The sequence below is a fragment of the Poromitra crassiceps genome (assembly GCF_964638095.1).
Source record: "Poromitra crassiceps genome assembly, chromosome: 2".
NCBI lineage: Eukaryota > Metazoa > Chordata > Actinopteri > Beryciformes > Melamphaidae > Poromitra > Poromitra crassiceps.
Genome location: NC_139624.1, coordinates 72,802,508 through 72,825,056, shown reverse-complemented (window position 1 = coordinate 72,825,056; position 22,549 = coordinate 72,802,508). Strand labels below are relative to the sequence as shown.

Here is a 22,549-nt window from a genome sequence, read left to right as displayed (position 1 = left end):
TTGGGGAAGGCTGACGCGTGCGTTAGCCTCTATGCCTTCTTCTCGTGAGCCAGGCAGGGGAGGCGGGCACAGACGCAGCACACTGATTACAGTGCTCGGACAAAGAGAGCTTTAATCTCATGTTCAAAATTGAAACCATAACTGACGGTAAAAGAAATGAACACTGTCAATTTGGGAAAATTTAATTAAAATAAGTTATGAAACCTTCAGGGGGGTGGGGTTCAGCCATGGCTCAGCCAGCCCATGCTTGATAAATAGCTTTAGAGACAGTCGACATCTGTGGGAACGCCCACAAAATGTTATACGGCTGGCGCGCGAGTGGGGTAAAACCGCCCATATATCTCAATGGGCTGACTCGCCAAAGGACGGTGCTGCTGCGGCTCTACGCGACAGGTTTGGGGATTCTAGAGCAGAACACAAGACGTCTGCTCAGATGTGCGTTTACTGCGGTGGTTAAATCCCCGGATCGTGTCTGCCTGGGCTGGGCTAGCAGCTAAATTCTAACTTTGCTGAATGGATAGAACGGGGGGATTTACCCCAGCCAGGCTGAGCCAGCTAAACCAGCGTCTATGACGAGACATCGCCTCAACCTATTGTCGGTAGAAGAAGAAAGCCAACAGACAAACCACGTCTTTATTTTGTCACAGATGACACACCACGCGTGCGTGCACACACACACACACACACACACACACACACACACACACACGCACACACACACACACACACACACACACACACACACACACGTGCACAGCAGCCAGTACAGTAACTCCATGATATGAGTTGTCCAGATGAGACGGCACACCAGCAGCTGTGGAGTACAGTACACCAGAGGAATAGGAGGTAGTGAGATGGATCCCATTAACCTCATCTACTCCTTTAAAGACAAAGGAGTAGACTTGTTGTCTTTCAGAGGCTCTAGCGCACTCATAAAAAAAAACTGAAGATACTGGCATCATATGAAAACTAGTAGCTAGCTTGTTGGGAAGGGGTAAAATAACGCTATGAAGTTAGGCTAAATTTTGGGGAGGGGGAAAAACTAGCATTGCCATATTATTCAAAGGGGTTATTTTGACTAGTGCAGCGACCGGGACTCATATCCCATCAGCATCCCACACCAGCAGACATGACCAATGTCTGTAGGAACATCTGACAAGGCTGCAGCTACTGCTACCGGGAGTTGAGCCCGGGTCTCTGCGGTGGTGGGCGAATGTGTTTACCTCTACACCACCCTGACGCCCAAGCTTTGGTTGATTGTGATTATGTTGGCTCAATTTTTTGTGTTGAATAATTGTATTGATGCATTGCATATGAGACAACACTTTGTGTGTGTTCTAATAGCTGTCAGTTCTCCTGCCCCACCCTGCAGCCAAGTATGTCCAAGGCCAGCACAAGGTGGCTGGCAGACACACAGTCTTTAGGGCATCACCGTCATGCCATGCATACGTCTTTTGTTCTGTTTGATTCCCATTTATCTGCCTTATTTACTTTCATGTATTCAAAAGACCCTGTAAGGGCCTGTGTCCACCTAGCGTCTTTTTCCGACTGTTAAACGCTGGGAGTGCGCTGGGGAGCGCTGATCCCAGCACACAATATACAAGGAAGCAGTCTGAAACTAACGTTAGTTCAGTGCGGTGTAGCTTGATAGCTGACAGCTAGCAAGCTAACAACACAGGTAGGCTACGTTATTAAAAGCAGTAACCAGAACACTCACCAGAAATATTAAGTGTCTAGCCAATCTGCTCCCACAATTGAGCCGTTCTGTCTCTGTTGCGATAGTTTCTCGATTAGCTGCCAGAAAAGGAGCACCCGACACCAGCGTCTTTCTGAAAAGTTAAATTATTTTCAGCTGGGACCCGGGGCACAAAAACGCCGGAGCGCTCTGAAAATAGACGCTGGGCCTGAGGAAAAGACGCTAGGTGGACACAGGCCCTAATGCATCATTCCAAACAAGACTGTACAAGGATGAGGAGAAGTGGACTCATTTTTGCGTTGAAACAACCTTGGACACTGACTGATGATTAGGGATGGGTCTGATCCAATATCCGTATCGGGTGCCGATATTGGCACTAATTCACGGATCGGAAACGGGGGGGATTTTTTTTTTGCAATTCCAGCGCTGGCCGTAATTTGCCCATGTATAATAATAATATCCTTCTTTGCCTTGTATATTTTCTTAATTTTGTCTGCTTTTTGCAAGGTATATTTAAAAAAAAAATCTTTAATTGGCCAAATCTTTGCCTATACTGTATATTCAAGAAAAATATTGGTATCGGCATAATATCGGTATCGGCAGATATCCAAATTCAGGTATCGGAATCGGATCGGAAGTGAAAAAAGTGGATCGGGGCATCCCTACTGATGATCATATGTAAGCAACATTGACAGCCCTTTCCCACTGTGGCAAAGGTCCTTAGATGATAAGAAGCCACTCCATCCCTCTCCCAGGGGTGCTCTCCTCTCCTCCCCTCCCTTGTTCCTCCTTCTGTGTCTCTTCTCCATCTTATGACAACTGGTGTTTTGAGCTGTGTTTACTAGATGACATGGGCTCCTTTCTCACACCACTATGTATTCTCTGCATTAGCATATGCAAGAGGCAGAGTGGAAGGAAAACAACACAAGATGGAGGCAGAGAAAACATGTAAAGCTCCGTCTGTCACCCTTTGCTCCCAGCACAGCCCCATCCCCATCACAAGGTGGTGTGTGTTTGTGTACCGTATATGTGTGTTTGTGGTTTAGTACATAGTAAGTGTTTGTGTTTGGTTGTGCATGTGTGTGGCCAGTAGATGTCTACATGGTCAAGCTCAGTGTTGCTAGAAGAGCAAAGTGAGAGACAGTACACTCCCTCCAATCCTACCTGTCTTGTCTGTGTGGTCGGCCATTTTTTCCCCTTCTTCTGCCTGCTGCTCTCTGCTGCAGTAGAATACTTCTGTGTACATCAGGGGTGGGCAACTATTTTTCATGGGGGGCCACATGAGAAACCCAGATTGTTGCCGGGGGCCGAACAAATATTGTCATGCCGTAACCCATGGATGGGCAACTTTGATGATAGAGAGGGCCACAAAAAAATGTCCTCGCTACCAGATTTTGCTGAGGGCTGAACGGCGCCAGTGCGAAAATTTTGGGCATTTGAAGCCAGGTTTAGAGGAATAACTCATTTTAAATTAACAATTGTGATGTCATTATTCTGTCTTAACCACCAATATTTGATCCTTTTTTCACTCCTATGTCACCACCTGCTCTCCCTGCAGGGCTTGAAATTAACTTTTTTCACCACCTGCCAATATGGCTGCTAGATTTTAAAGTTACCAGCCAATTAGAATTTCCACTAGCCGAAATGTTTTTCTTGAAATAAACCAGAATATGAGTGGGTTAATTTAAGCATAAGTATCAGTAAGTGACCCGGGATTCTCAAAGCCTGTGTTGAGGGTCACACAAGAACAAAAATGCACTCTTGAAGCTAAATAAATCCAAAACCAACAAGTTAATTATTTAAATTTCTACTTCAATGTAGAACAGTCTTTCTTTCATTTCTTACACATGAGATTACTTTTAGCCTTTTAGTCATAAATATTATTGAAAGATATAATAATAATAATAATAATAATAATAATAATAATAATAATAATAATAAGCTTTATTTGTATAGCACCTTTCATACATGAAATGCAGCTCAAAGTGCTGGACATGCAAGAAAAAGACATTTAAAACAGGAGTAATCAGACCATAGCAAAAGAGAATACATTAAAACCAATTTGTAGACATGGAAATAAGTAAACACAATAAGAATGATAGTATAATTAAAATAGAAGTAAAGAAATAAAAGATAATAAAAATAAGAGAAATAAAAATAAAATAGACAATTTATATACATGAAAATAAGTTAACACAATAAAAATGATAACGTAAATAAAATAGAGGTAAAAATAATAAAAGGATAAAAAATAAAAATAAAATCTAAAATAGAACAAAAAGAAACTAAGAACTTGCATGGGGATAAAACACTAAATAAAAATAAAACAAAATAAAACAAGCCGGTTAGTTAACACATTCACTGCCAACAGTTTTTTTTTACTGTAGGTAGCTTCTGCCAAGGTTTTTTTTTTAGGATTCTGGCTCATCTTTCAAGAGCCGAGGATTCTTTTCTGTTAGGATTTTGTGAACACAAAATATCTCAAAAGAACTAATAGAATGTGTGCTTTCTCTGTCTAAAAGAGTTAGTTTGTAGAGTTAGTAGTTATGTAGGCATTAGCAGTTGAATACAGCATGGTTTCAGCGTCTGAAAATGAAAGGTGAGAAAAATGCCTTTTTGTGAAATTCGATAGAACAGTCACTTTAACCATTTATTTTTGGCATCAGTAAGACGTCAGACATCTAAACAATAGTTTTGAACAGTAATTTCCTCCATAACAGCAGGAAACCCCCCTCTCCTTCAAACTCCTCCCTCCGTGTGTGTTCTCCTCCTCCCTCCGTGGCTGCAGCGGGCGTGTCACAAGCGAGTTTCTGCTGTCTGTGCTGCCTGGCTGCCCCTCGTCGGGTGAGTCTGAATGGGCTCGCTCGTTTCTTGGGGTTTCGGTTGAGAGCTTTGATGAAGCTTTTGCGATTCTGGGCTTTATGCTGCGTGTTTCAAAGTGTGTTCCACCCAGTCTATTTTTGGAACCCCCCACCGTTTCGCCAAACCATTCTACAGTATGAGAATGGTTTCCTCACGCTTTTCCCTGCAGTTTTGGCTCGCTTTCTCTACTCTGGAGAGCACTGTCGCCACTTAGTGGGTCGGTGGAATGGGTTGTACACGTTCGGTGGCTCCCATATTTTTATAGGAGACGTAAAAGGGTTTGATCCACGTCCCACCGTCAAATTTTTTTTTTTTTTTTTTTTGACGAGTTGACTCGTCATTGGCAGTCAACCGTTGGTTTCTGCTTGACGAGTTGACTCGTCAACGGCAGTGAACGTGTTAAAGGCCTTCAAATAAAGGTAGGTTTTTAGCTCCTTTTTAAAAATGTTCACGGAGCTTGCCTGTTTAATGTAGTCGGGCAAGGTGTTCCATAGTTTTGGTGCGTAGTACATAAAAGCAGTTTCCCTGCTATGTTTGTGAAGTACTTTTGGAACAACTAAAAGACCGGAATTTGAGGACCTAAGGGCTCTTTGCGGTTGGTAGGGTGTAAAGAAATCTAAAATGTATGAAGGTGCTGTGCCATTAAGTGCTTTGTAAGTAATTAAAAGGACCTTAAAATCAATTCTGAAAGGAACGGGGAGCCAGTGTAGTTCTGCTAAAACAGGAGTGATGTGCTCTCTCTTCTTGGTCTTAGTTAAAAGTCTAGCAGCAGAGTTCTGTATGAGTTCAAGTTTCTTTATAGACTTTTTTGGTAGACCAGTAAACAGTGCATTACAGTAGTCTAACCTACTAGTAATAAAAGCATGAATTAGTTTCTCAGCATCCTGTTTTAGTAGAAATGGTCGTACTTTGGCAACATTTCTAAGGTGAAAGAAAGCTGTCTGGGTCACTTTACTAAAGTGCGGCTTAAAGCTTAAATCAGAGTCAAGGATGACACCTAAACTTTTAACTTGGGATTTCATCTGGTGAGCCAGGTTCCCAAGCTTACTGGAGAGGATATCCCTCTTTGATTTCGGTCCAAGTAGGAGGATCTCGGTTTTATCCTCATTCAGTTTTAGAAAATTGTCATTCATCCATTGATTTATTGAGGCTAAACAGGCAGTCAAAGAACGAAGGCAATCTGGGTCACTTGGCAGAAATACAGAAATATAAAGCTGCGTGTCATCTGCGTAGCTATGGAAATTAACATTGTGTTGGCTAATGATTTTGCCAAGCGGCAGCATATACAGGTCGAATAAAACAGGCCCAAGACAGCTTCCTTGGGCTACACCAAAAGGTACATCATGTTTTACAGACACATAATCTCCTAGACTAACAAAAAATTCTCTACCTGTAATGTAGGTCCGAAACCAGCTTAAAACAGAATCAGATAGACCGACCCACTTCTCAAGACGGTGAATTAAAATGTTATGGTCGATTGTGTCGAATGCTGCACTCAAATCTAAGAGGATGAGGATTGATACTTGGTTTGAGTCAGCAGCAAGCCTAAGATCATTTACTATTTTGACTAAGGCGGTTTCTGTACTATAATTTGCTCTAAATCCTGATTGGAATTTCTCTAGGATATTATTATCATTGAGAAAATTATTGAGCTGTTTAAAGACTACTTTTTCAAGTACTTTGCTCATGAAAGATAGGTTGGATATAGGCCTGTAGTTATTTAAGACGGTATTATCCAGATTCGATTTTTTAAGTAAAGGTTTCACTACCGCAGTTTTAAAAGCAGTGGGGAAAATACCTGTTTCCAATGAGGTATTGATTATCTTAAGAATGCAGGGAGCTAAACTGGCAAATACATTCTTAAGAAATGTACTAGGGACAGGATCAAGAGCGCATGTTGAGGAGCTGGTCTGAGATACAATTTTAGTGAGTTCAGATTGTGAAATCTTGTTAAAACACCTCAATTTTGGGGGGCTATGTATAGGTGTCTCACAGAATGCATTGGCTGGATTTGTGATGCCTGCTCTGATAGAGGTGACTTTGTTAGTAAAAAAAGGTTGCAAATTCTTCACATTTCAAAGCGGAAGCTTTGAAATGCTAACAGATATTCCATATTCCAGACTGAAATGCTATAACAGAAGAGTATTGGCCAGAATGACATGAACATTTGGACACTTATTCAGCGGGTATCTTGCATGTTGCGTTCAGGTGCACTGTAATTTTTTTTTTTTTTTTTTTTTTTTCCAATTGTGTATGTTGCCCATGTATGGTGTACATCCTTCCTACTACTTTAATTGGTGGCATGCCTGTCTGTATCCTTCCTACTACTTTAATTGGTGGCATGCCTGTCTGTCCGTTTGTCCGGCGTTACACACACACACAGTCACACACACACACACACACACACACACACGCACACACACACACACACACACACACGCGCGCGCGCGCGCACACACATGTGCCCATAGGTGGTGCTACAGCAATTTTTTTTACCATTATATTTGATGTTCACACAGCCCTTCAGAATAAAAGTCCAACACACTTCACATAGCCCTTCACAATAAAAGTCCAACACAGAGCCCTTCAAAATAAAAGTCCAACACACACTTCACACACAGCCCTTCAAAATAAAAGTCCAACACATACTGCACACACAGCCCTTCACAATAAAACTCCAACACACTTCACTTAGCGGTCCATGCTACATTGTTTTATCTGCTTCTAGATATGCTTTTAACTCTTGTTTTCTTTTTCTTCTTTCATTTTTCTTTTTCTTTTATTCTTATGTGATAGATGTTTTTTGGCCCGTGTGTGGAGAACACACAGGGCCTTACATTCCCGTTTGTCGGGAATGACTTTGCTCGCCTATTTACTGGCCTATTTGGCCGCAGGTCCTGCACCTCTCTGCAGTCCGGTAGGTGGCGGTAATACACCGAAGCTGAAATGCATGCTGAATGGTGTAGGCCAGCGATCCTCAAAGTCCGGACTCCGATCCAGCATCCGGACCCAGACGCCGTCCTGTCCGGACTGAGCGCTATCCACCTTATTTTTGAATGCCCCACTGTAAAAAATAATTGTGCGTACAAGGTCCGGTTTAACGTGACTTATTGTTGCAGCTTGCCATTTCCTAAATGGTATTCTACTTGATTTGAAAAGATGGCCACCTACACTCAGTATCTTGTACCCTGGCTGAATTGAACATAACTTGGTCAATAAGTATGTAACATACAAAATAAAACAACCCGTAATATCTTAATTTTATGTAGAATGCAGAGGACATGTAACTGTTTAGTTAAACTTGCATTCCAGGAATATTGTGCTCTTAAGATGACGTTAGTGGCTCGAGTCTGTTTCGTCCTGAAACCCACATAGGTTGCGCCAGGCGTAACCTATGTGCGATTCGCAATAACGCATCCGAGATAGAAAACGTTATGAATATAGCCACGTTATAAACAACAAACTAACGCTGGTGATCCGTATGGAAACAGTGTTACTCGAAATGGTTAAAAGTTATATCAATTTGGTCATTCAGTGGCGTTTTACTGCCATGTAACATAACTAACTAGCGGCTAATATTAGCCACAGCAGGCGATTACCCATGAATGCACTGCGCTCTTAAAGGGATATTTATCGACGATATTATTATTATATAGAGCTTATATATATATATTACCGGTATATATTATTATATAGAGATTATAGAGCAGACAGGGGCAAATGAAAAATGCTTATTTTCCACATTAAACTCATAAACTAAGCATTTCAATGAAGCTATACAATAAAAATGATGTTTTATCCATCTCTCCATCTCAATCCTCTCCCTCTTCCCACTCAAATTAGCAGCACACGGGCCTATGCCAGGTTTCGACCTGGCCTTGTTTGCATTCTATTTCATGTATGTCATGTAATGTATCTTGTTGTCTTGACCCCAGGAAGACTAGCTATCGTCTAGGTGTCAGCTAAAGGCCTAATTAAACAATTAAAGACGGAGACGGACAGAGCCTTCTGTCCCTACTCTGCGTTCATTTCAAATTTGCTTGTTATTTGTGTCTTGCGTGAGCCACTTTTTTGTGTCATTGCGTTTAACCAGTGTTTCCCCTAGAAAGTTTTCAGGCCTGGAGGGATTTCAAAACATACCCCGACCGCAACGGTGGGGGCCCTCGCTAGCGACGCTAAACTTTTAGCTAACCTGTTTGCATCTATGTTCGCAATGGCATCCCAAGTATCATCATACTATTATGGGATGCGATGTGAACAGTTGTATTATGGGATGTGCGTTTCCCAGGCAACGACACACGTTGACACGTTTTGGAACAGCGCCGCACGCTGACACGATGCTCCTAAAAGCAAAATGCTTAGGGCTCTATCTTCCGACAGGCGCTATCCCCTAATAGCGCTTTGCGCACTGTTTGCGCGTGCCTTAAGGCACGGAAGATAGCATTCCGCCTTGCACCGTCCGCCAGGTGTTCTGCCGAGTTTTGCTCCCCCGCCGAGCAGCAAAAAAAAGCATCCCCACCTCACGGGAGCTACTTGTAATCATTTATACAGAAATGTAACTGTTTAACAGTTATAATTGTCTGGTAGACGTGACCTCCCTGATTTCTAAGTTAAAACAGCCCAGAAATATGTTGGGGATGCAATTCTCGGCGGGCATGCGGAAACGTTCACGGCACCTGTCACAAGCACAAATTAGAGCCGTGGCAAAATCATCTGCGCCTCGAAATGCCTGCACAAATGGGATTTGGGCGGTCTTAACTACCAGAATTATTCACAGGTGTGGCCAGGCAAGGCTGGGCATTACGTCAATCAAAACCAATCAGATTCCCGTCTCACAATGGTTTGTTTGTGCGAGGCATGCAATATGCTGCAATTATCTCCATGCGTAATAGAGTGTACTCACTCGTGCGAGGACAGGGAGAGCTTATTGACAGATCGTCTGTGGTACCAACGAACCTCCGGCTTATGAAGGTAAATAGCCTATGTCCATTGTCTAACAAGTTTTCTCAATTCATTTCCCTCTTTGCGATGTGATAAAAGTTTCTCAGTGAGTTATAGTTGATTGACTCACTGAATTATCTGCTATTACCCAATTTTAGCAGCATAATTTGATGTCTTGGCGTGGCAAGGCTGTGCGTAATGACATATCCAAAGCGAATTCTACTTTCCACTGCGCAAATACCTCTCTGCGCTGGGAGCGCAACGGTAATCTCCGTGCAGCGCACCCAGCGCAGATAGGGTATTTGCGCGTAAGAGGTCCTTTTCAAAGCTCTTAGCGCAAAGTAATTGTGCGCTGCTGACCATAGCATAATGCCATCTATCACCACATTTTAGCGCTGAAACACCTGCTTTGGCTTGTGGCAGCCAATGCCCAGTACAGTTATCACAGGCATGCGCTTGTGTCCGCCCCCAATTTGCATTGCGCACGGCGTTAAACGAGCGCAAACGCTAAAATAGCGCTTTTGGGAAGATAGAGCCCTTTATGTTTTGAATGATTTGGCATCTTCTATTACTGTCAACACTGTCAACACCAGTATTGTTGTATTGTAATAATATGCCATAAAGGTTTATTGACATTTTGGGGAGAGCAGGGGGGGGGGACAAACAAACAAACAAAAAATCTGGCCTGGTGGGGCGCCGTTGGCCTGGCGGGCCCACCAGGCCTGTAGAATGGTAAGGGAAACACTGGTTGAACTGTGTATGCGTGCATGTGTGAGACTGAGGTTGTGTATAATGTTGTTGTAGTCCTACGGTTGAGTAGCGCCCTACTTGGCCCCGGTCTGAAAGGGGACTGTCCCAGTGAGGGGTCAGCCCTGCAGGTCTCAGTCTCCCACAGCAGCATCCATCTCTGCTCTCTGGGCCTCTGGCTCATCTTTTGTTGAGCAAAATACATCAAGTCTTGACAATGGCTAAGTTGCGGGAGCTGTTCTCTTTTCTTTTCTTTTCTTTTTTTTTTTACATAAAGAAAGAACTATAATGTATAGTTATCATAACTGCCAACCCACTGTCTTATCAATTAAAGTTGAAGTGAACCCGTTCGTCACGTGCATATGAGTCCGTTTCAGACTGAAAACATAGTTTGTCTAAGATGACAGGTTGAGAGGCGGGTCATAGTATCATGTCGATGATTTTATTTGACAAGTCTGGGGACTGGATTGGGCTTTGGCCAATCCTGGCGTGTTCCGCCTCCAAATCGAGTGGGATTCAGTGTGTTGTGGCGCTCCCCTCGGGAAGAGCCTGGTGACGCGAGGCAGCCAGCTGCCTTCGTGTTGCCGAGCGGAGAGTGCAGCACGTCGGCCTGGAATCTCCGAAAGTGCGACCCCTGACAACCAAGCTCTCGGATGCGCGCGCCATTATCGCTGCTGTAAATACGATATCCCTGGAATGCGCGTTTTAACGAGCCAGTTACATTTCTTTGCATTCTTAGAGATTATAGTTTTTGTTTTTTGTTCATGTTTCTAACAATTGGCCAAGTTAGTAGTGAGTTTATGGGATAGGAATTCTGCCAGATGACAGGCACTAGGCGCCATTTTCTACTTCATTTGGAAGAGAAAATTATCCTGAAATGAAGATTTGATTGACCCAGGTATTTGAACTTAAAGAAAATAAAAGTCATTTTTGGGTTCAGCTCGACTTTAACACCATAAAAGTATAGATTTATATTTGGCCAAACATAAGCAATGTGCCACATCTAAGGAGGAATTATCAACATTTAATGACTGCTTCAACAGTGAAGCCTGCGCCTGTTTTTCATTCATTCATGATATAACGTGCTTATTTTCTCTACATCTAGAAATCATAAAGCATACATACGTAGGCAAGTGACAAATTCATTAGTCTCTTAAAACAGACGGTTGGCTCTCGCAATTTTCAAAATGCTTCCGCAAAACGTCTGTAATTCGTGCTGGGAGAACTTGGTCAAAACGGAAAGGGAAGCTCAGGGAAAATCATGCGCGATGAGAGAGGGAAGTCCCGATGCTGCATTCGCAGAATGTAGAAGAGACAGTCTGACTTAAGAGACTATAAATTCATCTCCATGTCCATGCTCACCTCATACAAAGAATCAGGATGCTGTAACCTCTCTACAGTGGACAAAATCAAAAGTGTTTAAACTGCTAGGCTGTGGTGTAAGATTACATTGTTACTGTAAATGTATTAACTGGTAGGCTGTGGTGTAAGATTACATTGTTACTGTAAATGGCGTTATTACTGTGTAAACTGCACTAACTGTAAACATCCTTTCTCCACCGCTGCCCAAGAAGACGTTTGCTTCATGTTGCCAGGACAGCACCAGAGATATGTCTGAAAAGTTCATTATTTGATGGAGAGATCATAATCAGTCAAATCTGGAAGCGATTTGTCTTGATTTCAACGTTCTGTCTTCAAACTTGTAGTTGGACTTAGAAAGAAATGAAAGCAATTCCTTTGTTTCACAAATTGTGAAGGCAAGCCGAGTGGCCTACAAACAAAACGTCAATATTAAAAATCAAACCATACATCCACTGAATTCGATATCAATACTTATAACAACACTGTTCAAGCCTGTAATACGTGGCAGTCTGACAGCCGTTAATAAATACTGAATAATATAGAATATATACAGCATGGAGTCAGTGGTCCGGCACAGCTCAGTTATAGAGCATGACACAAACCGAGTGAACAGCAGAGGGTTAGGGGACGAATTCCCACTTGGGTCACTAATCCTAAAAATGTATCCTGTCATTCAAGATGCTTTCGGGGGGGAAAGCATCCACAAATGCATTATGTGGAGTTCACAAGACCAGTTGTGCATGCATTTGTCCAAGAAAATATCAGGACAAGAGGAGGTCCAAGAAGAGGGGACAGCTCACCAAATGGTTCAGAGGGCCATCTTACGCCCAAGTGCAAGGGCAAATCGTTGCTAGTTTCTAGCATTCAAAATCTTATTTTTTTTCCGTTTAACACCGGGTTGCTGAAACACATCCTTTGATGTACTGATCCAGTGGTCTTTGATGTACTGACCCAGTGGTCTTTGATGTACTGACCCAGTGGTATTTGATGTACTGGCCCAGTGGTCTTTGATGTACTGACCCAGTGGTAATTAAAAGTAAAATGGGAGCTTTTGAGTGCTAGAAACTAGCAAAGATTTGCTCTGATACTTGGGCGTAAGATATGGCCCAGAGTGTCTCAACTGTGTAATGCTAAAAAGCCCCCAGACACACCGGGCTGATGTTCGGCTATCGGCCATGTCTGTGCCGTCGGTGAGCGTCTCTCGCCGTAGTCTTTGCGGTGTGTCCCGCACCGTTGACACTCGGCGGCCTTGTCGGCGGCTTTTTCGGACGATGTTGAATCGCCGGTTGGTGAGAGAAATCACTCTGATTGGCTGGTCAGCTGGTTAAGCAAAGCAGTGCACGAATGCACTCATTTTTCCTATTTGATCTCATCTGATCATTATAATCCACAAATATTTTCACAACGACATGGCCTTCAGGAAAGCCCATTGAGCCTGTCGCTGTATGATATATCACCCATTTAGTGCAGTTTCTCACCATGTTTCTGCCTCCGCTTCTTCCATTCATCTTCCATAAGTAAAACACCAGACAAGGGCTGACAACCGCAGTGCCATTTGCAACTTCTTATCTGATATATTCTCAATTAGAAGTAGCTATATTACAAAACCGTTTAAGTGGTGTGAAAATCCAAATAGAGACACTGCGGAGCACGTCATCATTCAGAAACCACGCCCAAAACGGGGGAAAACAACCCCCACCCCCCCAATCCTGGCGTTCTCCTATGTCACGTGCATGGTCGCGTGTTGCACACAAAGATCGTATATACGGAAGACTGTTGTGTCAGCTAGCCCTCCTTTCCCTGTTCTCTCCATATAGTCTCCCATACTCCCCCTACTCCCCCCCCCCACCTCCTCCCGTTCCCGAACCCCCCCCCCCTCCACTTTTCTAAAGCATGGCACCCATTCCATTTTAAAGCATGGCACCCATTCTCTTTCTTTCCCCCTTCCCCTGCTACTTTCCCCACCTCTCCTTCTCTGCTCTCTCCTCCCCCACATCTCCCATTCTCTCCCCACCTCCTCCCTCTCCCTGCTCTCTTCTCCCCCACATCCCCTCGCTCTCCTGCTCTCTCCTCTTTCCCCCTTCCCCTGCTCCTTCCCCACCTCCTATACTCTCCAACATTTCCCATTCCCTCCCCACCCCATCACTCTCTCACATTCCCCCTGCTCTCCTCCCTTCTCCTGCTCTCTCCTCTGCTCTATCCTATATTTCTATATTTTCTATATTTCTCTATCAATTGTTCAATGTGTTATATTTATTCTGTAATTTGCTACTGTTGTGTCAGCTAGAATTAGCTAGACATATTCTCTGTGAAGCCCTCTGGGACATGCTTGTGAATTAGGGCTATACAAATAAACTTGACTTGACTTGAAGACAACTCCAACTTACTTTCTTGACAGCTAGATCCACATTTTTCTTCTCGCCAATTCTCAATGGCTTCCTTGTTTTGCTCTGGAGTACAAAAAACTTTAACTGCCGATTTCTTACATTTGTTGTCTGTGCAGCCCACCACACAACAGCTTTTAGCTATGTTTAATTCAAAGAATATGACGCTGTGTTTAATTCAAAGAATATGACGCTGGTGTGTGGAAGTGAACGGAGAGCTTTCCCCCGTGATGGGCGTGGCCTATTTCATGCAGTGTCTATAGTAGGCAAACGCTGCTTCGTTTCATGTATCTGGTTTGTATTGTAGAACATACGTGCTAATTTGACCGTTGGCTGTAGTCTTCAAGTGTAACGTTTTGGCCCCAACACAGGTGAGGTGAGGCGACGCAACAGTCAGCCGTTGTTGCCGCTAGTTCTTTGTCGTCTGCCCGATGTTTCTGAGCTTTAAAGGAGAACTCCACCGAAAAACAATATATTTTGCACGTGATCTCACACATATCCGAAAACTGTGAACCGTTTTGCAGGCATTCATTTAGTTTGATTGAGAGATCATTGAGAGTTGATTTGAGTCAAGTTGTGGACCAGTGATGTCATTTGTGCATGAACGACATCACTGGTCCACAACTTAACTCAAATCAACTCTCAATAACCGTCAAATTAAATGAACGCCTGCAAAACGGTTTACAGTTTCCGGATATGTCTGAGATCACGTGCAAAATAAATCAGCGTTGTTTTTGGGTGGAGTTGCCCTTTAACACTAACTACAGAAACAGAGCAGGACTTCATACCTAGCCGTAAAGAAGCAGCTAAGGGGAGTCCAGTCATGAAAAGGCATGTTACATTTGAATAAGATGTACTTTATATCATATCATTTGATACTAGGCTATTTAAGTTAGGGATGGGCAATGAATTTCGAATTTTCGAATAATCGTTTTTATTATCAAGATTGACTTTTATTATTATTTATTATTATTATTTATTAAAAAAAAAAAAAGTACCCCGCTCCTGTCTCATTAAGAATGACACCGTTTGTCCTTGTGATGTTGCCGTAGGAGCTGCGCACCAGAGCTGTGCAGTGCTCACTGGAGCAGAACGGCTCTAGGCTCAGCTGACAGCAGTGCAGCACCCAGTAGCTCTAGAAACACTAGAAATGTAGTAGAAATGGTCTTAAACTGTCTATATTACAGCAACACTCAGCCACAAGGAAAAGGTTTCAAGGCTTGTTACTGCATGAAGAAAAGCTGATATTCTGTCTACTGTTCCCTGAGCCATCTCGGCACTACGCTAATGCTAACGTTGCTAACAGCTAACGTAGGTCTGGCTGCCTATTGGCAAAAGTCCCAAGGTCACCCCCTCTCACTGTCCATGGAATTTCATCCGCCATTCATTTTTCCATAGACTTTGCATAAAATGCTTATACATTTATTTTTTACTTGGTCAAACCAAGTGACTCGCAAAAAACCCAAAATAAACAATGGTGGGCGAATTTTGACGAAAAGTTGACTTTGGCCAGGCGGATTTTGACTAGTATTTTTGCTAGAAATGCCATCCCTAATTTAAGTGTGATCTTTTTTCTATCATATTCTATCATATGAACTGTATATATCGATATGATCTACATGACATGGAATGTCTTTTGCAGAAACCTTCTTGCTGCTCTGGGCTTACAGCATAGGCAATGGGGGAATTTAGTAGCTCTGTCTGCTGCAGTATTTTCTTGTGAATGGTCTTCATTGGATGTCAAATGAGCCAGTAAATAATTAAAAACTTCAAGGTAGAGGATGAGAGGTAGGCTGGTGACTGTAAGAACAAATGTACCATATCGAATGGGAGGGGATTAGCTCCTTTTTTCCCATGCAAGGCAAGCACTTCAAAAAATGGAGAGGAGATATTTTTCCATGCCACAGGAGAAAATGGTTGCTAGCCTGTTGTGTCATAACGTTAATTGCAACGGCGTATCTCCCATTTCCTAGTTTCACTGTGTGTGGGCTGAATGACTCCAGCATCTTTGACTGTGTGCGTCCCGTCTGTGTGTGTTCGTGCATGTGTGTGTCTTTGACTGTGTGCGTGTCCCGTCTGTGTGTCTGTGTGTGTTCGTGCATGTGTGTGTCTTTGAATGTGTGCGTGTCCGTCTGTGTGTCTGTGTGTGTTTGTGCATGTGTGTGTCTTTGACTGTGTGTCCCATCTGTGTGTCTGTGTGTTCGTGCATGTGTGTGTCTTTGAATGTATGCGTGTCCTGTCTGTGTGTCTCTGTGTGTGTGTTCGTGCATGTGTGTGTCTTTGACTGTGTGCGTGTCCTGTCTGTGTGTGTGTGTTCGTGCATGTGTGTGTCTTTGAATGTATGCGTGTCCTGTCTGTGTGTCTGTGTGTGTGTGTTCATGCATGTGTGTGTCTTTGACTGTGTGCGTGTCCCGTCTGTGTGTGTTCGCGCATGTGTGTGTGTTTGAATGTGTGCGTGTCCCGTCTGTGTGTGTGTGTGTGTGTGTGTGTGTTCGCGCATGTGTGTGTCTTTGAATGATTAAGATGAAATGGTAGTCTTAACCAATGTGGCCCACATTAAAGAGAGCTGCAGGGAAGCTGCTGCCTTCAAAGTCAACTTTATTACTCACTGCTGAACGCTGATGACTCCTCCTCTGATTGAGTTACGGTATCGGTCAGTGTGTTCTCTCTCTCTCACTCAGTCACTCGTCCTTTAATCACACCACACACACACACACACACACACACACACACACACTGTGGTGGTTCTTTCTTACCCTTTCGCCAGTCTCCACACCCTCCCACCAGATGTCCTGGTCTAGAACCCTCTTTGTAATAATAATAATAATAATGATGATAATAATGTGAATAATAATAATAATAATAATAATAATTGATAACACAGAACAGGCAGAGCCGGCCAGCGTGTGATGATTTTGTATTGGCCGCGGTGCACCGACGTGCTTTTCCTGCCTGATTTTGACGTGTGTGCGAGTGAGTGGGTGTCTGTGTTTCAGTGAGAGTGAGTGTCTGTGTGTGTTTGAGTGAGTGAGTGTGTGTGTGTGTGTGTGTGTGTGTGTGTGTGTGTGTGTGTGTGTGTGTGTGTGTGTGTGTGTGTTTGAGTGAGCGAGTCTGTGTGTGTGTGTGTGTGTGTGTGTGTGTATGCTTGCTTGTGTTCTTGGCTCACTTGCTTGTGTGTAAGCCACTACTTTCCCACGTTGTAGAGTAGGGTCTCCCACAGGCCTCCTTCCATCTCCCGCTCTCTTTCTCTCCCTCCCTCCCTCTCTCTCTCTCTTAATCTCTGTCACTCCCCCTCTCCCTTTCTCTCTGTCTCTCTCTTTCTTTTCTCTCTCTCTCTCTCTCTGCACCTGTACCCTGTGCTCCAGCCCCAGCTGCTCCCAGCCCGGCTCAGCCCTGTTGGCCGGAGCCCATGTTGCACTTGGCATGTCCTCTGAGACCCTGGGGCTACACTTGACGTGCGAGGGCCAGGCAGGCCCCGCCCGCCCGGGAAGGCCCCCGTGGCCAGGAGGAGCTGAGAGGAGACGGATGAGAAGGAGGGCTGTGGGCCGGCAGAGGACCTGCAGGAATTCTGGGAGTGAAACGCTGACTCATTGTTAGGCCAGCCGGGCAGGAGACCGGGGGCAGACGTGAGAAGAGTGAAGGAAGGGAGTGGGGCTTTGTGAAGAGAAATGGCAGTTTTACACGTGTTGAAAAGAGTTCTCTGGTTTTTATACGTTCACCTTAAGCCGGGCCGTTTGGGACTCTAAAGTAGAGAGGCGGCAGTACTCGCAGTGTAGATGTGTTTGTTTATTGTTTGTTTATTATGGATCCCCATTAGTCTGACTACTCAGACTATTCTTCCTGGGGTCTGTCCACTGTAGCCACTAGACTATTTTGGGGGGGAAACAACTCAAAATGTTACCTCCTAGCCTAGCCACCTTAAAGTGATAATACAGAAGATTTCATTTTTGTTCTCTTGGGTGACACCTATTGGCGATGAGTGGTAATTGCACGTGTGATCCAAACAGTGTTATTATGTGACATTATTACTCAGTTTGTTCGGCCATAGTAACCACCTGTAATGCTAGCAGAGACCGGCGAAAAGTAGCTTGTTATCCTACTTCACACAAGAGTTGTCAGGAACCTACAGGAACCTACAGAGTGAGTCTATTGTGTTAGCTCCGCCCACCCTGTGAACATACAGTAACCTACAGAGTGAGTCTATTGTGTTAGCTCCGCCCACCCTGTGAACATACAGTAACCTACAGAGTGAGTCTATTGTGTTAGCTCCGCCCACCCTGTGAACCTAGAGGAACCTACAGAGTGAGTCTATTGTGTTAGCTCCGCCCACCCTGTGAACATACAGTAACCTACAGAGTGAGTCTATTGTGTTAGCTCCGCCCACCCTGTGAACATACAGTAACCTACAGAGTGAGTATATTGTGTTAGCTCCGCCCACCCTGTGAACCTACAGTAACCTACAGAGTGAGTATATTGTGTTAGCTCCGCCCACCCTGTGAACATACAATAACCTACAGAGTGAGTCTATTGTGTTAGCTCCGCCCACCCTGTGAACATACAGTAACCTACAGAGTGAGTCTATTGTGTTAGCTCCGCCCACCCTGTGAACCTACAGGAACCTACAGAGTGAGTCTATTGTGTTAGCTCCGCCCACCCTGTGAACATACAGTAACCTACAGAGTGAGTCTATTGTGTTAGCTCCGCCCACCCTGTGAACATACAGTAACCTACAGAGTGAGTCTATTGTGTTAGCTCCGCCCACCCTGTGTCACCACAGACACCAAGCTCATAAATGCTGCAATACTGAAAATGCAAAGGCTTCCATCACTGGGCCATATGCTCAATCACCATTGTGTTAAGTCACTATCAGATAGATAGTGACTTAACAGACATTTATTTACATGAACATCTTCCGTAGTATCACTTTAAATTAGATGGACACGATTTCTTGAATTAATTAGTTTAGTCCCAACCATATTTTCAAGATACTGTCGCGTCTAATCGACACACACTTTTAAATGGATAGTTTGGCTGATTTGACGAGGGGGTTGTATGAGCTACTTATCTAGTCAGTATGTTACCTCTCGAGCCCAGTCAGTGTGCCCCCAGTTTGGAGGAGTAGAGAGCCGCGTGGACGGTGCCAGCAGCAAACGTCCACTTGGACTCAAGGATGAACTGATTACTGATTTTGGTGGTCAAAGGTCAAGGTCACTGTGACCTCACGAATGCCATTTTCAAGCTCGCTAATGCCATTATCTCAGTAACACCTTGACGAAATTTCTTCACATTTGGCTCAAAGTCTGGACAGACGTGCATGTGGACTGCTCACTTGTTGGCGGAGAGCGCATATATCCGCGGTGCGGTCGTTCTAGTTTTAAATTATTTTTATTCATTTTCCATTTTCACAGTATAACAAAACATACAGTGCCACAATAAGATATATTACATCTTACATTGATCACAAAACACATTTTAGCCAACTAAAAGAAGGCCCAGTTAAACAGATCAATATCCGTTTAAGTGTATGCTATATTAACATCTTCAGCACTTTACCTTCCCTTTCCTTTGGCACTACATCTTCTCAACCGTAGCACTTCCGCATGCTGCGCACGCCATGGCATTACTCCTCAGGAGAAACATGCTGTTGCAGAGGGATACTGTGCGCTGCATCATAGGAATACGGAAGTGCTACAGTTGTTCTTAATATAGCGTATGCAGTTTCCCCTAGGAAAATGTTCAGGCCTGGAGGGATTTCGAAACATACCCCGACCGCAACGGTGGGGGCCGTCGCTGGCGACGCTAAACTTTTAGCTAACCTGTTTGCATCTATGTTCGCAATGGCATCCCAAGCATCATCATACTATTATGGGATGCGATGCGAACAGTTGTATTATGGGATGTGCGTCTCCCAGGCAACGACACACGTTGACACGTTTTGGAACAGCTGGCACGATGCTCCTAAAAGCAAAATGCTTATTGTTTTGAATGATTTGGCATCTTCTATTACTGTCAACACTATCAACACCAGTATTGTTGTATTGTAAGTTGCCATTGCCACCCAGTGACGCGGTTTGTTTACCAAAATGCTTGGCTGATCCCTCATATAGAACTTCTCTGTAGTACTTCGTAGTACCTACAGTATAGGTTTCGCAGCTCAAGTCAGTATCTGTTGGTCCGGAAAGCAAAAGATAGATGATTGGGGCTTCAACGACAGAATACTGAACTCATTATTACCATCCGTCTGTTGAGATATTTGGGTCAGCTATGGTTGCGTTAGGAAAAGACAACTTGATCAACTAATCCAGTTGAGAGCTGCTTCAGTAAACGTGCCACTGTTTTGGAGCACACGCTGCACATATTTTAGCATTTTTGTGGATACAATTTATCTTCCATTCTCCACCACGTTTTCTACAGTCACGGAGGAATTTTCCTGATGTAATCTAGAGAAGAAGGACAAAACGTACTTGCCTTCAATATGAGCAGTAAGTTATGCAGTAAGGTTTTTCCCCCCCCCTGCCTCACATTGTTGAGGTTGTCCTTGTACCCCAAATCCCCACATGCACTCAATCTGGTGTTAAATCCCACGTCTCCACCACTGCTGCTTGCAATGCCAAATAAGATGTTCTGGAATAGCTGCAAATGAATAGATGTGTTTATACAGTTAGCGAAGAGATAACTGCGGTTCTGTCAAGCTTGTTTTAATTATCTCCGGCATGTCGTGAAATAAACCTCCACCACATTGCACTCACTATTGATTTTGCTTCTCTCGTAAAAAAGGCGAAAAATGCCTTGGACCAAACATGAACACGTCAGCTGTCTCCGAGCACATTCTGGCACCGGACTTTGGTCAAGTCACCATTCCAGGAAAGGGAGGCAGAGATTAAAAAAATGTTTGGATTCTTCTCTTCCCTTCTTCCTGGGCTTTGCCAGTTTCCCACTATTTCTCACTATTTCTCGTTTCCCTCCTGCTCGACTGTGCTGCAGACATTCCCAAGCCATTCTGCACCCTGACCTAGGAGGGGGGGGGGGTATCGCACACACACAGACTTGCAGCCCCCTAAATCTGCCCCGGTGACAACCCAGTCCCCCCGCTCTGTCAGGGCCCAGAGAAAGAGAGGAGAATCTATGTCTCGGGCCAGAAGAAAGAGGAGAGGATATATATGTGCCCGTGCTTTGTCTGGCGTCCCCGCGCTGAGATCCAATAGCAACACATCAGTCAAGTGGCCGGCCAGCAGCCTATTGTGATGTAATTGACCCTGATGAAGTGGTGGGCCTTTAATTTGGGACCCGTGTGAACATTAATAACTAGCCTCTCCCTTCCCTTTTCTTTACAAGGCACAGATCCATCTCTGCTTAAGCTGTGTTCACACCGAGATATTTATTTTCCTCTCTGTCGCTCGATTCAACCCTTTGGAATCGCTCTGTCGCTGTGTTCAAATCGGCACAAGAATTGACAGACATCGGGGGGCTATAACGTTACGCAATGTCATGATGTTTGTCCACTACGAGCCACCGTAGTTGGTTACAAGCTAAGCCTATCAGCGTGCTCCTAACGCAAGCTCTATACCGGTAGTACAGACTTCACTTCCTGTCAGCCTGTCAAATCAGCTGTCAATGCGGTTTGTTGCCACACAATAAACCAGCGGTTTGTACCAAGCCAGTGTGATCACACGGCAGCCAATCAGCGCTGAGCAGCGAGCGACTGATGCCAGCGAAATTTCGCTCGAGTTGGGATATTTCATCTCGGACGACGAGCAAATTTTCGCCCTATCGCTCTGTCTCTGTCGCTCGGACACCCAGCGATTCTTCTCCCGGGCGAATATACGCTCAATCGCTCGTTTGCATTGACTTTGTTTGTAAACTCGATGCCAGTGAAAAACTTTAAGAGGTCGGTGTGAACGCACCTTTACAGGGCTGAAGCAGCTCGGAATGAGCCAAAAAGCACAGACACCAACTTCATCAACTACTATGTTCTTCTTCTTCTTCTTCTTTTTTTTTTGTGGGTTAGCAGGTAATTTTTTTTGTTTTTGTTTAGGAACATGCAGATATTTTGACAGCGTTCTCACACAATGATTCCATCAGAAGTGTGCTGACCTACTGTCGGCTTTAACTCTGGAATTGGAGAACAGCTATCAAACTGTCTTGGGCTCGCTTTGATAATCCCACAAACTAAAGGCCTTCATTTTCTTTCTCTCGCTTCTCCTGTCCCTTGTCTCCCATTATGTCTCTTTCTCTCTCTCTCTCTCTCTCTCTCTCTCTCTCTCTCTGTCTTTCTCTGTCTCTCTCTCACTCCCACTTCTTCCTCCCCTCCTCCTCCTCCCTCCCCCCCTCTGTTTCGGGATCTTGTCCAACCCAGGTACCATTACCCTGTTCCTAAGATCTTCTACGTGCAGCTGTCTGTGGGGAGTAATGAGTTTATTGGCGAGGGACGCACCCGCCAAGCAGCCAGACACAATGCTGCCATGAAGGCCCTGCAGGCCCTCCGCAATGAACCCATCCCCGAACGACCACCGCAGGTAAACACTCACACGCGCACACACACGCGCACACATGCGCG

General features: G+C 44.3%; 1 protein-coding gene across 2 annotated transcripts in view; it reads left to right on the top strand.

Moving 5' to 3' along the window:
* The window catches only part of stau2 (staufen double-stranded RNA binding protein 2), a 260,599-nt gene that overhangs the window by 41,697 nt on the left and 196,353 nt on the right, over nt 1-22,549 (top strand). For both annotated transcript variants that reach the window (XM_083631974.1, XM_083631973.1), the window contains exon 6: nt 22,349-22,508. In XM_083631974.1, the coding sequence (XP_083488100.1) occupies nt 22,349-22,508 (160 nt within the window). The remainder of the gene's footprint in view (nt 1-22,348; nt 22,509-22,549) is intronic.